The following is a 14,355-nucleotide window of genomic DNA, read 5'->3' as shown; positions in this document are numbered from 1 at the left end:
AAAATTTACTGAAGGGAAAAAATGGTGTGAAAGCATTTGGAGTCTGCTGTGCCTTCTCTAGGGCTTGCTAGGGGCTTGGGTCTATGTTCAACCAGACAGTGCTGATGGAGCTATGAGCATAATTGCAGTGGTAATTATAGGGACAGTATAATGCTGGTTTATATGCAGGGTTAAATTTTGTCCTCTGTACCAACTTAAATGAGTATTTGATTCCATCTGTCCATTTTACCCCCAAGGAATGAAAACTCAAATGCCTCCTGAGGGCGTCCAGAACTCAGACTGGAATTCTTACAGTCTGAGTAAGTAAGTGTTCGTATGGCTTTCTGAAATTTAAAACTTACACTTCTTAATGAGAGATGGCACTCTCCTATGCCCTGTCTACACTCACACTCAGTGAGAGCGTGACAATAAATACGTATGAGCTGACAATGAGTGTTTTCTAGCTGAGCTATTTCCTAAGAATTTAGTGAGGGGAAAAACATCAACAAAATGTGGCATCTCATTAAAAAAAAAATGAAAACAAGCACATGCAGAATAAGATTAGAAAAAAAAAGAAGAAGAAGAAGAAGAAGAGGGTTTTTAAGTCTATTTACTTCATCATCTACATTTCTACAACTAAGGTAGAGCCATACACACGAGGTGCTTTCATGGTTCATCTAATCCCAGTGTCCCACTCCCCCCTTCTTGCTCTTTATTAAAATAACTGTAGGAATTCCTGGCTGTGGCCACACGGATTCCTTGGGTTCATCCCTCCTTGCAGCACTGATCTGCACCCTATTTGCGTAGCACAAAGCCAGCCCAAGGGGGAACTCTGTTTGTCAAAACCAATCATCGCTTTGCTGTTGTGCATTGCTTCTCTTTTTTCTTTTTTTCATTATCACTTTTAAATAAACCTGTTTCAGCTGTGTTTGTAACGTGATTTTCCTGACGGGAGATGAGAAAGAACAGCAGCCAGGACTCAGGTCCTCACATACTTGCAAGGTATGGAGGTGATGAGCGGGAAGTGGCTCTGACACTGCTGCTGCTGCCTGTATGTGACTGCTAAATCGAGTGCTGGTCCTCCGGGGTGTGCTGTGCTCTCTGTATTAGAGACTCGAGTCTGTCGCCCCTGAGCCGCAGTGCTGGGCTGTGTTGTGTTTGACCACATTGCCTACGCAAGCTGAAATTAAAAGTTTAAAAAAGAGGGAGAGAAATAAACATCCCTCCTGAACCGGGAACATTTGACTCCCGTTGGGGAGGAGCTATTTTAAAGTGCAGACAGAGAGATGGCTATTTTTTGCCCCTCAGCCAGACTGACTCAACTAATGCTCTATATTGGCCAAAGTGGAGTGAATTCTTAAAAAGACGTATTAAAAAAAAGCAAAACAAAACCAAGAACAGGAAGGGTGGTTCAGCCGGCACCAGGTAGATACGGATGTAACCTGAAAGTTTCTGAGCTACATTGATTCAGTAGATGTGAGATGTCACGATGTGCTTTGGTGTTGAGGTGTGTGTGTGTGTTTGCATTAATGAGGCATTTGGAGCAGTGTAATGTGCAGTGTTATGCATAAAGCACTTTTTGGTGACCATTTCTGTCCAGCGAAACACAGTGCACGTAGTGTCACCATGCTTGGACCCCATGGTCCACAGAGGTGATGTGAGACAGCTGGCGTGAACAGAAACATGAACACCAGCCCATGGCTAGGGTTGGATTGGTGCGTGTGATCAAGATGCTCAGAGGTTGGGAGCAGCATTTCCAGATGCCCTTTCATTCACTGTATTTATGTTTCTTTTGTCCCTCTGATGCTCAAAGCTTAGGATTCAGGGTTGAAGGAAATGGTGGAGCTGCCGTCTCTGGAGGTGTTTGAGAACTGTGGAGATGTGGTGCTGAGGGACTTGGTCAGTGGGCATGGTGGATGGGTTGGTGGTTGGACTTAGGATCTAAGAGGTCTTCTCCAACCTTAATGGTTCTATGATTCTATTTGCACCATTTTTTGGGGGAGCAGAGGGCCATCACCTGCTGCAGGTGGGCACACTTCTGCTTACTTCCCACTAGGGTGTGAGGATGTCGCTGTGGCCATGCTTCTGCCCAGCTACAGCAATGCGTTTAGCTGGAGGATAGCATGATGATGGCAGAGCTCAGTGACAACCATGGCTCTCTTTCAGGTATTTCTATCCTGGGGAAAGGTGGTGAACAGAGGTGCTGCAGTCTATGCCTGGAATTTGGGGCATTTTAGTCCAATTTTGAGCTGTGTTCTGTTTTGCAGGGGTTTGGCTGTGCATTGCCTGTTTTTGTGTTCACTGGCGCTGGGTCTTCAGGGGTTGAGTTAGATGCAGGCCAGACGCCAAGAGCCAAACAACAGCAGGTGGTAATTGTTCGAGGCGCCTAAAATAAGGCTGGTGATATATGCTCACATCTGGCGGGGGCCAGGGGTATAATTTGGTCACAGGTCAAGAGGAAAACACATCCCACCTCATCTGCAGGGTGAGACGGAGGAGGAGGAGGGGTGTAATGGTGTGATACAGAAAATGCACGTAACACTCCAGGGACATGGGCATGGTCCTGGTCCCAGTTCTTTGCCGCAGGGGACCCTGGAGTGACTGCTGGATGTATCCATCCACTGGTACATCCACACACTGTATGCCCATAAGGACCTGTGCCTATTGCTGTTCCCTCCCCCTGCCCCACACTATACATCTGAGGGCCGGGGTCCAGTGTGGGTGCCTCATTTCCTGCACGTCACGCCTGGAAGTGTGCACTGAGGGGGTAAATTTAGCAAGGAAAACACAGGGCCGGGCTGGCTGCTCAACACCCTCCCCCCCCCCCCCCCCCCCCCCCCCCACCAGCAGCTGTTTTTGGGGCTGGCGTCCCGCCGGAGGAAGCGTGGGAGGCCGTTTCCCGCTGACACCTCCGTGCCTGGCCCCAGTGCCATTGGCTGTCCATGGCCCCGGGCAGCAGTTAAATGCCAGGCAGCCGTGCCGGGACGGCAGCACGAGCACCACACGCTTCTACACCTCAGCTGCAGGATGAAGGTTGTGCTGCTGATGTTGCTGCTGTGGGCTGCAGCCCGCGCCCACCCTGTAAGTACCCAGCACAGCCCTGAAACCAGCTGATTCTGCTCCGAATCCAGTTGGCTCTCCTCTCAGACATGCTGGCTCTGCCCCAAACTGACCCAAGGTTTTCTCTTTGTGTGTAGGTGCCTGGCCATCTCTCCGTGTCCCAAGAGCCTGAGGTAAGGTGGTGTGCCCATGGATGTAGGGTGTTCTTTATGAGGTGTTGATGGGGAGCAGTGCTGTGGGTCTGGGAGCTTTGCCCACTGCTTTGGGCCATTAGAACTGGAGGGGCTTCAGTTCATGCCATTTCTGCTAACCTGATATGCCACGCTGTGCTCATACTAATAAAAAATAGGAGTTTCTGTGCTCCAAACTGCTGTGGCCTGGGCTTCCCTGAGCTCAAAGCCTCCATATACTTGTATCTGTACAAGATGACAAGTTGTTAAAGACCAAAGTCATGCCTGCCCATGGCTAAAGAGGGCCATCCCTCTGCCTTGTACTCCCATTATCCAAGCCCAAGGGGTGAGCTGGGAAGCGCTTTGGGGCTGTGGTTGGGAGCAGCAGGGATGCAGTGATGCTTGGGCACCCAACGTGCTGTGTTGCCCACAGGATGCAGCACCAGGGGATGTGGTAAATGCACTGGGTCCTCTCCTGGGTGATGAAGACCATGGACACCTCCGTGCTGGCGTGGGGCCATGGGACACCGGTGATGCGGACGTGGCCATTGGGAACCATGTGGAGCGAGACCTTGCTGAGCACAACGGGTTGCCTGCCTGGCCTGGGGATGAGGAGGATGACAGCGGGGATGACACCTTTGATGAGGATAAGGAAGAGGGTGAAGGGCCTGCTTACGGCACTGGGGACACTGGAGGACATGGTGACAGTAGCAGCAGCAGCAGCAGTGAGAGTGCAATGGCCCCTCGCCGCCACATCCGATACCATGGCGGCTCCAGGTGGGGAGGAGGCAGCAGCAGCAGCCAAGAGGATGATGCAGAGAGCATTGGGTTGGGCAGTGAAGGCATGCAGGGTGATGACCCCTCAGTCTTCGAAAGCCTGGGTGGCAGGCATCGCAGCCGAGGAAACTCTGGCAGCCCCTGGGAGGACAAAGACAGCCAATCCCCAGAGATTGAGGACACCAACTCTGTGGAAGACAGTGAGGAGAAGAGTCACTCACAGGAGAACAGCAAGGCCAGCAGGTCCAGGGAGGATGGAGACAGTCCATCCCAGGAGGATGGGGACAGTCCATCCAGGGAAGAGGAGGACAGCCCATCCCAAGAGGATGGGGACAGCCCGTCCCAGGAGGATGGGGACAGCCCGTCCCAGGAGGATGGGGACAGCCCATCACAGGAGGCATCAGATGAAGAGTCTGCAGAGGACGGCTCAGAGGAGGTGGTGAGCACACCCGAAGGACGCAGCAGCAGGGAGGAGCGGGCGTCCGCAGAGAACAAAAGTACAATGTCTGACCTTGACACTGAGGAGGAACAGAGCAGGTCCAAAGAGGACAGCTTGGAGACAGAGGAATATGTCTCCAAGCCTGACGAGGATGCTCCAAGTGCGTCAACTGAGAGCCAGAGCTCATCCCCAGAGGGCAGCCAGGAGGACAGTGAGGGTGAGGAGGACAAGACAGTGAGTGAAGAGAGCACATCCACAGAGAGCACCAACAGTGCTTCCCCGGAGGAGGAGGATGATGATGATGATGATGAGCATTCCCAGGAGGCTACCAGCCGTGGGGATGCCAGCTCACTGCGCAGCCTGAAGAACCGCAGGCGGCGGCCGGGTGCCTACCACAGGAAGCAGGCTGCCGAGCTCGATGATGATGACTGCCAGGATGGGTACTGATGGCACTGCTGCATCATTTGTTTGTGGTGGTGGAGTTGGGTCAGCCTCTGCTTCTGCAAACAGACAGGGTGAGGGCTGGCCATGTGGGCAGTGAGTGGTGGGGCTAGCTGTGGGGAATCCTGAGTCCTGACCTGCAGGTGGGGGCATCCCAACACTCTCTCCTTGCCCTTGTCGCTGGGAGCAACACACAGCATCATGCCGGTGCACATCATACCACACTGGGGGGGGGGGGTGTATGTAATATTTTGTAAGAAATGTACAGAAAACCTTCGATTGTAACCTCTTTGTGTCCACGGCACTTATCTCTCCATGCTGAAATGTATCCTGTGTATGTCCTTGATTCACATTAAAACCATCAGACCCCAATGCTGCAGCTCTGCTGCTGCTTCTCTCTGCGACTTGCGGTCATGGCTGGGCAGAGGGGACATGAACAGTGGTTTCAATGCATAGCTGGATAGAGGCACTGCTTTGACTCTTTGTCTGGGATCAGGTTTCTGTGTATCAGAGCTGAATCTGGAGCAGAGCTGTGCCAGCACCAGCCTTCTGCCAGCTGAGAGCCGGTGCTGACCCACGTTTCTCCTGTGTGTGGGATCTGCTGCAGCACAGCATAGCCCCTGCAATACACCAAGTCTATTTACAGCACACGAAGTCCATTGCGGTGCATGAACTTCCAAACCCCTCTTAGTAAAAACACTTTCCTGACATGCTCAGCTCCTTGTCCATGCCTTGCAGCTCCGTATTGCTGCTGGATCCGGAACTACTGCAGCTCTGCACATAGCATTAATTCCCTTCACCTGTCTTCCTGCCACGTAACGTGGGAAATGGCATAAAACACAGATTGAATTGATGCAAAGAGTCAGGTCAGATGCTCATACCTACGGCCTGATGCATTTAGCCAAGCACCGTGCGCTCCTGCCTGTGTTTGCTGTGCTTATTTTTGGTGCTGAGGTTTCCTGCCAGCATAGCTGCAGGGAGGTGGCACCGCCTCACCATGCTGCAAAAATACCCACCGCGCACTGCAACGTGCTGGGTAGCACCGGGATGGGACATGGCTCCATGGGACAGAGCACAGGCTGCCCTCCTCACCTTCCTCCTCCTCCTTCTCCTGGGGGGCCCTGCGTTCGTCATCACCTGCCCTAATGAGCCCATTGTGGAGCCTGTAGGTGTTGGGTTGCGCTCTGTGGGGCCGAGCCCCACGTGTGGCACCACAGGGACATGGGGCTGGTTGGTGCCAGACCGTGCTCTGCCTTGCCAGCTAAAATAGGCACTGGGTATGCGGTCATTATGCCCCGGCTTTTTTTAGGGATCTTGGGTGAAATCAGCGCTTTTAGAGTCAAAGTTCCTTTTTTAAACCAGTGTCCCTCTAATTACATTAAAAATCACCCCTGGCAGCACTCTCCAATTAAGTTTAGACTCCAAACTCAGCAAGCTGTGCTTGTCTCCATCTCCATTGCCATTGTTGATGCCCATCCCCATTTTGCCCATCTAGCTCCACATTTTTCACCTCTTTAGCAGCGAGTGCAGTGCTGGCACTGGAAAACCGCACTGCTTTTTAAAGATATTTCCTTTTATTTTTATTTCTTTTGTGGCTTTTCCTGGCCAGAGGCAGTGTTGGCTGAAAGCTGTGGCCAGCCCTGTGCGTCCCCTGTAATTATGACTGCAGGGACACCATGGGCAGCTGCGCCTTTGGGGATGGGAACAGGGTGGTCACTGGGGGCACCAGGGCCACTGGACCTCTGGGTGGCCACGGGGACTTCTCTGCCCCACTCAGATGTGGGAACGGCATGAGCTGTTCCCCAAAACATCCAAGACGACATTGGGATGAAGGCAAGGACAGAAATCAGCGTGGTCTGACCTGCACTGATGGGAAGCAGCGCATCCCCAGCCCGTGTCACCCCATGGGAGGTTGGAACCATGTGGTCTCTTCCTCATGTTGCAGAAAGAGATGTCTCCAGGCAGTCTCCTCTGCTTGCATTCTCAGCCTGTTCTCCATCGATGTTTTCACCCAAGGGACTGTGGTGAGGTCACTCTTTCTTTTTTTTGGGGGGGGTTGCTTTACAGTGGCAGAATTTCCCAAAAAGGGAGGTGGCAAAAAAAAAAGAAGAAAAAAAAAAGAAAAAGAAAAAGAAAACAATCCCCAAACCAGATTTCCCAATATTTATTTTAACCAAGGCCCAGCACATTATTATACCCTCCAGCCCTGGCCAGACCCTCAATTAAGTGCTGTGGTGCATCCCTTCTGGCAGCAGGGCACTTCAAAATTTGGGGGTTTTCTGGGCGGGCAGAGCCAGGGCAGGGCGGTGACGGGCTGTGGCGGGGAGGGGGGGGCCGCGACTGCCTTATAACCCACAGGGCAGCGGCCACAAGAAATCAGTGCTGGCCCAGTGGCACCATGAGGACGGCGCTGCTGCTTGCCTGCCTGCTGGCCACCGCCTCTGCCTTCTCGGTGAGGAGCTGGCTGCGCAGAGCCCGGGCAGGCGACTCGGAGGAGAATGCGGTAGGGTTGTGCCACCACGGTGCTGGAGCATTGCGGCCCCCCAAGCTGTGGGGCTGACTCCCTTCCTCTCCTGGCAGGTGCTGAAGAGCCGGCACCGGTACTACCTGTACCGCTACGCCTACCCGCCGCTGCATCGCTACAAGGTGGGTCCATTGGGTTCTGTGGGTCCCAGCCTCATGTGCAGGGATATTGCCTCAAAAAGCCCCTACTGGGCTGAGGCTGTGATGCTCATGATACTGATGGCAATGGCTCTACTCTCCCTTCACGTAGGGCAGTGACTCCTCGGAGGAAGAGGGGGACGGCTCAGAGGAGGAGGAGGAAGGGGGGGTGAGTATAGGTTTCCAGCATGCAGAAACTCAGGGATTTGCATCTGAACCATCCCCCAGCTTTTTGGATGAGTGTGAGCCTCTTGTTGTGTTTCCTCCTCACTCCACAGGCACCGTCCCATGCAGGTACTCAGGGAGCAGGTGAGGGTCTGACCCCCAGTGATGGGGGGCTGGGAGGTGATGCTGCATCCACCCATCAGGTAAGCTCTCTGAATTCAGAGCCCTGAGGTGTGGCTGATGCTGGGTTATTTATTGCCCTGTCCCTGTGTGCTGCAGGGCTGCAAAGGGGGCCAGAAGGGCACACGGGGTGACTCGGGCGATGAGGACAGTGATGAGGAAGAGGAGGAAGAGGAGGAGGAGGAAGAGGTAGAGGAGCAGGATGTCAGTGTCAATGGGACCAGCACCAACACCACGGCAGAAGCACCCCATGGGAACAGCACTGCAGTGGCTGAGGAGGAGGAGGAGGATGAGGAGGAGGAGGAGGAGGAAGAGGAAGAAGAGGAGGAGGAGGAAGCTGAAGCCACCACTACTGCTGCCACCACTGCACAGGATGAGGCGACCACACTGGGTGATGAGCAGCACTCTGAGGCCACAACAGCTGGGGAGCAGTGGGAGTATGAAGTGACAGTGGGAGCCCGCGGGGACGAAGGTCCCACTGAGAGCAGCTATGGGGACCAGGAGGAGCCAGCACGTGGGGACAGCTACCGTGCCTATGAGGATGAGTACGGCTACTACAAGGGGCATGGCTATGACATCTATGGGCAGGATTACTACTACAGCCAGTGAGTGAGTGGTGGAACACACAACACCGCCCTGGCCTGAGTATTGTCAGCCATGTATCGCAGAAATGCAATAAAGCAACAAGTGAAGCTCATGCACAAGGCTTGGTTTGCTTCTGACCACATGTTGTGCGCGCCTAGGGGATCCCTGCAAACCATGGGGTTTTGGTTGTTTGGGGTGTGAACTTTGCACATTGCCTTGTACCAGCCAGCGGAAAGCACCTCAATGTGGTCCTCTCCAAAAAAGTGGTTTGGGGCACAGTGGGATAAATGCAGCATCCAATGGCAGAGGCAAGGCAATACTCAGGCAATAACCTCACTACACTGCACCCTGCCCAGACCCGCAACCACAAATGCACCAATAAGACCCTGGGGTGGCTGCCAACGTCAGGGTCTGGTCCCCACGTCAGCCCCGGCATTCCCATGGCCCTGTCCCCACAGCAGCAGGACTGGCTGGGTGCCGCACTAATTATCAAGCAATTGTGGCCCTGGGGCAGATATTTATACATCATGCTTTCTGTTTGTGCGGCCAGGTGGAACATTTGATAGCTGCCTGCCACCACAGGCACATTTTTAGATGGAAATTACTCCCCCCCGGCACCCGCGGACCTTGACAAATGGCCCTGGGCTGGAGCTGATTGGCTCTGGGCATTGCTGGGTAACTTTAAATTTCAGCACAGGGTGCAGAGCCCCCAGCATCGCCTGCAGAACTGGGCTCCAAGCAGCACAGGTAACCTCCCTCCCCCCTGCCCTCAGTCCGCAGCACAGGGCTGCACCTCACAGCGGGTCATGCTGTGCCCCCAGGAGCCAGCCAGGATGCGCGCAGCCCTCTTCTGCCTCTGCCTCTGCCTGCTGGGCACCGTGCTGCCCACGCCCGTGAGTATAGCACTGCCTCCGGGAATGCCCCTTCCAACGCCCCATTGAATAGCCCATCTAATGTCCCGCTAACTGCTCCATCAACCACTCTGTCCTGTACCCCATTAACTGCCCTCCTAACTACCCCATTCAACACCCCATTAACTACTCTATTAACTATCCCTTTGAATAGCTCATCCAATGTCCCATCTAATACCCCATCAACTATTCTGTAAAATACTCCATTAACTACCCCATTAACTGTCCCATCATATATGCCATCCAACATCCCATTAATTATCCCACTAACTACTTTATTAAATATCCCATTGAATACCCCATTCAATATCCCATCTAATACTCCACAGAATATCTCATTCAACACTCCAGCTACCTTATTAACTGCTCAGTCAAATACCCCATCTAACATCCCATGGAATATTCCATCCAATATCCCATTAACTATCTTACTCAACACCCCATTGAACACTCCTGTCAAATATCCCATTGGCTACTCCATCAAATACCCATACTCCAATCAATAACCCTATCATATACCCCATATACTACCCCCTCAAATACTCCCTTAATTATCCCCATCAGATATCTTGTTGACTACCCCATTGAAAACCCCATCTAATACTCTATTAACTGACCCATCAAGTAAACCGTTACATATCCCAATAGCTTCTCTATCAACTACCCTATTAACTACCCATCAAATACCTCATCTAATACTTTATTAACTTACATGTCAGTTAACCTATTGGAATATTCCATTATATACCCTATTGATTACTTCATTTATTACCCCACTGAATACTCATCTAATGCTGATACTTTCCTGCCTGCAGGTGCCACCTCCAGCCAGGGCAAGAGGAGACTGCCCTGGACAGCACCAGGTAGATCACATTCCAGTAAAATGGGTGTGGAAAGGGAGAAAAGCAGGACTTGAGTGAGATGGGATGGAGACACGCTGGGCACGTAAGTGATGGAAGGAAATAATTTTTTTTTCTTTCACCCAAGATACTGCTGAAAGGTTGCAACACCAAACACGGCTTCTATGTATTCAAGTACATGTACTCCTTCTTCACGCGGAGAAACCAGACACAGGTCAAGGTGAGCAGGATGGGGGCACAGCATGGGATGCTGGGGTGTTCCTGTTGCCCTGTGCTCACCCTCCCCATGCCCCCACAGAAAGAAGAAGGTGACCACCAGGGCACAATCCACGGCCGCTGGCTGGGTAAGGTGGATGGGGAGGCCCCGGGGCAAGGTATTGGAAGCAGCCATGTGCCGGAGGACAAAGACAGCCCCAAGCCCCACAGCCACATCACTCCAGCAAGCAAAGGGGAAGGCCGTGCTCTGCGCCCCAGTATTGGTGACAGCAATGGCGTGTATCCCACCTTGACCAGTGTGGAAGGCAGCGGTGACATGGGTTCGATGTTGCTGGGGGAGATCATCGATGGCGAAGATGGCCTCCCCCAAAGCACCCGCCCTGGTGGACCTCATGGAGATGGCATTGGTGGTAACGGTGTTACACTGGGTGTCCTGGTGGATGGGGCTGTGACAGCAGGGAGGGAGAGGGCCACCGATTCTGAAGGGGTTTGGGGTGAGGACAGCAGCCATGCCACTGCGCCCGACCAAGGGCAAGCGGGCACCATGGGGACGGGAGACTCTGCCATCACTTCTGTCACCAAGAAGGAGGATGTCCATGTGGATGCGGAAGGCATAGATGAGTTTGCATACATCCCTGATGTAGACGCTGTCACCATCACCCAGGGGCAGGACGGTGAAACACATATCTCTCCAGAAGATGAGGTGAAGATTTTCATTGGAAGAGCCAACATTCAAGTGGGTGAGAATGACAGCAGTGTGGGCAGCACTGGTGCTACCAGAGAGGCCAATGTCATCCCTATGGCAGTGACGGCCATACCTCAGGGATACCCTGAGGAATCAGCCACCATGGCCACCCTGCATCACGGGGACAGTGCTGCCAGCAGGCCTGGGGGCCACCCTTCTGTGGGAAACAGTGGGGATGGTGCCACTGCCATCCACAGTGGACAAGATCTGGGGGTCCCTAGCCCTCGGGAGAGAACTGGTGATGATGCCACTGTCACCATGGCAGTCGGTGGCCAAAGTGGGAAGGGGAGAAGCGGGCAGAGGCCAGTGGGGAAGTATAGCCTTCCTGCTACCATGACAACTCAGGGTGCCAGAGGTACAGCCTCCTCAGGGCTGACTACAGGGGACTGCAGCACTGCTGCCAGCACACCATTTGGGAAAGGGAGCCAGAGGGCCACTGCAGGGCAAGGAGAGAGCAGGGAGGTTGGGACAGCAGGCCCAGAGAGACAGAGGGCTAGGGCCCAACAAGAGGTGGCACCAGCACCTGGTATGGTGGGAGGAATGGTGGTCTCAGAGGGGCATGGGATCAGGACCCTGCCAGAAGTGGCATCAGCACCTGGCACAGTGGAGACAGCAGCCCCAGAGAGGCACAGGAGCAGGGCTCAGCAAGAAGTAGTACCAGTACCCAGCATGGTGGGAAAAACAGTAACCTCAGAGAGGCACAGGGCCAGGATGCGACCAGAATCAGCCAGGCTTGGACAAGCAGTGAGGCCAGAGGTGGCACCAGCACCCAACACTGTGGGGGGAATTGTGGCCCCAGAGAGGCACCGGGCTAGGGTTTGGCCAGGGGCAGCACCAGCACCAGGAGTGTTGGGGGTGGCCAGGCCAGCTCCCAGCGGAGCCTATAATGGGGACAAAAGAAATGCCATGGGAAAGTCCCCAGATGTGCCAAGGGACCCCTGGGTGTGGGGCAGCGCCTACCCCCAGGCCCAGAACACTAGGGGCAGCAAGGTGACAGGAGGCTTTGCCCACCTGCACGGAGGGCAAAGGATGGGGGGCCTGACAGAGCTGGAGCACTCCAGGCAGGTGGAGCAGGTGAGGCATGCCGACCGGCTGCGCCTGCATGAGCGGGCGCTGTATGGCCTCAGTGGGGTGGGCAGCCCCCTGCAGCCCCACGCAGCCCACGCTGACCCCTGGAGCGCCGACAGCAGCCAGTCTTATGAGGGGCAGTGGGGCAGCCACAGCGACAGCGCTGAAGAGGATGACGGGGTCAGAGGGTATCCCCACGGCCGGGGATCCTTCTGAGGAGTGCCCTCAAAAGTGTCAGGGTGATGCAGCACCCTCTCGGCGGTGTAGGATAGCATTGTTTCCATGGAAAACCGTGGGGAGAAAAGCCCTCCAACCTCATCGTGCTTCTGAAGAAATAAAGGCATTTCTGTCACTATGGCTGCCATTTGTCTAATTCCGTCCCCAGCCCAAGCTCGTCCCCATGCCGGCTATGGCCACTAGCGAGCGTTGGGCACCATCTAGTGGGCAAACGTTTTGGTGGGCGAACGCTCCTCAGCCTACACACCATCTAGGAACGGGGTTAAGGCACAGAGCTGAGCTGCGTGTTTCATAGAATCATAGAACTGTTTGAGTTGGAAGGAACCCTTCCAACCCTTCCAAGTTTCCCGAGGAAAGGCTGCTTACTGGGGCATTCCAGCAGAGTATGATTGCCATTGGCACAATGTGCTCGCTGGCTCAGTGGGACTGTAGATGCTGGGGGAAGCCCTGGTTTATGGAGCTGTGACGCGTTCCATCGCTGGTCCCAGTGGTGTCCCTGGGTTGGGAGCTGTCACCAGGTGGCGTTTGAGGCAGTACTGTAGGGTTTCTTGTCACTCCCCATGCAGGAGGGAAGCCCAACATCCACACTGCAGTACTCCGCAGAAACCATCCTGTCTGCCGCTCATGTTCAGCATCTCAGCACCTTCCTCATCATGTGCGCTGATTTTTGGCTGCAGCCCCAGCAGATAAAACATCCAGTTTTGTCAGGTGTCACTCCTTCCCAGGGCAACACACACAGATGCACCAAGAGGAGCTCAAAACCTCCCCAGGACTTCCCTGCCCCACAGCTATTTAGCCCCCAGGAAGCCCCTCCCCTGCTTTTCGGGAGGGCAGCAGCTGTTCCTTTTCCCAGGCCATCAGCCTGTTTGCAAGCCCCGTCTGGAGATCTGCAGTGCCGGGGCCACCAAAGCAGTAGCAAGCAGCAGGTGGGTCCACTACTACCCCAGGTTCCCTCCACTACCCCAGCTGTCTCACTATCACCATAGTGCTACCACCACTGCTCCAAGTTCTACCTCATGTACCACCACCACCACTGCTCCAAAGTTCCAACCCATGTCCCACCATCACTTGGGTCCTGCTACCACCCCATATCTTTCTATCATCACCCTGGTCCCACCACCAGCACTCAAGAACCCACCTCATATCCCAACGCCACCAGCACCTGAGTCTCACTACCCAGATCTTCCCACCAACACTCCAGGTCCTATCATCATCGCTATCACCACTGACACTCAGGTCCCCCCACCCTGTTCCACCACCACTGCTTCTGGTTCCACCCCACATCCCACCACCACACTGTGTCCCATCACCCCAGTCCTCCCATCACACCAGGCATATCTGGGGGTACTTTTGCCATCTCTTTTCTCCCCATACTGTGGATTGGTTTGCATCATCTCCACCAAAAACCTCCTCCCGGGAAGGTTCCTGGACATGAGAAATGCACATCAGAGGATTCAGTTGTAATGTCTGTAGCACCTTTGGGGAACAGGGTAGGAAGTGGTGGATGTTTTTTTCAGCTCTGTGGGCTGAGATTTCTAGAATCTTGCAGGAACATCCCACATTGCTGTGCATGCAGACACGTATATGTGAGGGCTGTGGGGAGCAGAGTTTGTACGTGGGTTTTACAACTACCTGAGATCAGAACGGGGTTTGTTGTGTCCAGCTGAAGCTCACAAGCACACGCATGTTGTGGCATATGTTTACTCTTTGGAGAACTGCATTTATAGACGGGGAGAAAGGAGCAGCAGGCCAGCTGTCATTATAGGTTGTGGCAGCCCGTCCCAGACCGCTGCCCTAAACAGGAAGGCAGAGAGACGTCTGCCCTTCTTCAGTGTTACAGACCAAACCCGTTGCGCTGTTT

The 14,355-nt window shown here is 54.0% G+C and overlaps 3 protein-coding genes across 4 annotated transcripts; all 3 read left to right on the top strand.

The window, feature by feature from the left end:
• The first annotated feature begins 2,902 nt into the window (after positions 1-2,902).
• Positions 2,903-5,088, top strand: DMP1 (dentin matrix acidic phosphoprotein 1). Its single transcript, XM_048942243.1, has 3 exons — positions 2,903-3,060; positions 3,177-3,212; positions 3,643-5,088. The coding sequence occupies exons 1-3, from the start codon at positions 3,007-3,009 to the stop codon at positions 4,870-4,872; spliced, it is 1,320 nt and encodes a 439-aa protein (XP_048798200.1). The 5' UTR covers positions 2,903-3,006; the 3' UTR covers positions 4,873-5,088.
• A 2,176-nt stretch (positions 5,089-7,264) lies between these two features.
• LOC125692366 (integrin binding sialoprotein) lies at positions 7,265-8,481 on the top strand. Its single transcript, XM_048942751.1, has 5 exons — positions 7,265-7,369; positions 7,447-7,512; positions 7,640-7,696; positions 7,806-7,895; positions 7,972-8,481. The coding sequence occupies exons 1-5, from the start codon at positions 7,265-7,267 to the stop codon at positions 8,479-8,481; spliced, it is 828 nt and encodes a 275-aa protein (XP_048798708.1).
• Positions 8,482-9,190: 709 nt separating this feature from the next.
• On the top strand, positions 9,191-13,030 carry LOC125691989 (ovocleidin-116-like). 2 transcript variants are annotated; one of them, XM_048942026.1, is made up of 5 exons: positions 9,191-9,204; positions 9,279-9,350; positions 10,184-10,231; positions 10,356-10,448; positions 10,527-13,030. In XM_048942026.1, the coding sequence occupies exons 2-5, from the start codon at positions 9,291-9,293 to the stop codon at positions 12,471-12,473; spliced, it is 2,148 nt and encodes a 715-aa protein (XP_048797983.1). In that variant the 5' UTR covers positions 9,191-9,204; positions 9,279-9,290; the 3' UTR covers positions 12,474-13,030. The 2 variants fall into 2 exon arrangements, with proteins under 2 accessions (XP_048797983.1, XP_048797982.1); XM_048942025.1 differs by having other exon boundaries at positions 9,191-9,350.
• Positions 13,031-14,355: the final 1,325 nt, after the last annotated feature.

Source organism: Lagopus muta, chromosome 4, assembly GCF_023343835.1.
Source record: "Lagopus muta isolate bLagMut1 chromosome 4, bLagMut1 primary, whole genome shotgun sequence".
Taxonomy (NCBI): Eukaryota; Metazoa; Chordata; class Aves; order Galliformes; family Phasianidae; genus Lagopus; species Lagopus muta.
Note: the sequence above shows the minus strand (reverse complement) of the source record. Positions and strands in the feature narration are given on the sequence as shown.

Excerpts from the sequence above, each read along its gene's own strand:
- LOC125692366 (XM_048942751.1), top strand. The coding sequence starts at position 7,265 with ATGAGGACGGCGCTGCTGCTTGCCTGCCTGCTGGCCACCGCCTCTGCC. Across the intron at positions 7,370-7,446 it reads GCGACTCGGAGGAGAATGCG|GTGCTGAAGAGCCGGCACCG; the intron begins GTAGGGTTGTGC and ends CTCTCCTGGCAG. Across the intron at positions 7,513-7,639 it reads CGCCGCTGCATCGCTACAAG|GGCAGTGACTCCTCGGAGGA; the intron begins GTGGGTCCATTG and ends CCCTTCACGTAG.
- LOC125691989 (XM_048942025.1), top strand. The coding sequence starts at position 9,264 with ATGCTGTGCCCCCAGGAGCCAGCCAGGATGCGCGCAGCCCTCTTCTGC. Across the intron at positions 10,232-10,355 it reads ACTGCCCTGGACAGCACCAG|ATACTGCTGAAAGGTTGCAA; the intron begins GTAGATCACATT and ends CTTTCACCCAAG. Across the intron at positions 10,449-10,526 it reads GAAACCAGACACAGGTCAAG|AAAGAAGAAGGTGACCACCA; the intron begins GTGAGCAGGATG and ends ATGCCCCCACAG.
- DMP1 (XM_048942243.1), top strand. The coding sequence starts at position 3,007 with ATGAAGGTTGTGCTGCTGATGTTGCTGCTGTGGGCTGCAGCCCGCGCC. Across the intron at positions 3,061-3,176 it reads CTGCAGCCCGCGCCCACCCT|GTGCCTGGCCATCTCTCCGT; the intron begins GTAAGTACCCAG and ends CTTTGTGTGTAG. Across the intron at positions 3,213-3,642 it reads CCGTGTCCCAAGAGCCTGAG|GATGCAGCACCAGGGGATGT; the intron begins GTAAGGTGGTGT and ends TGTTGCCCACAG.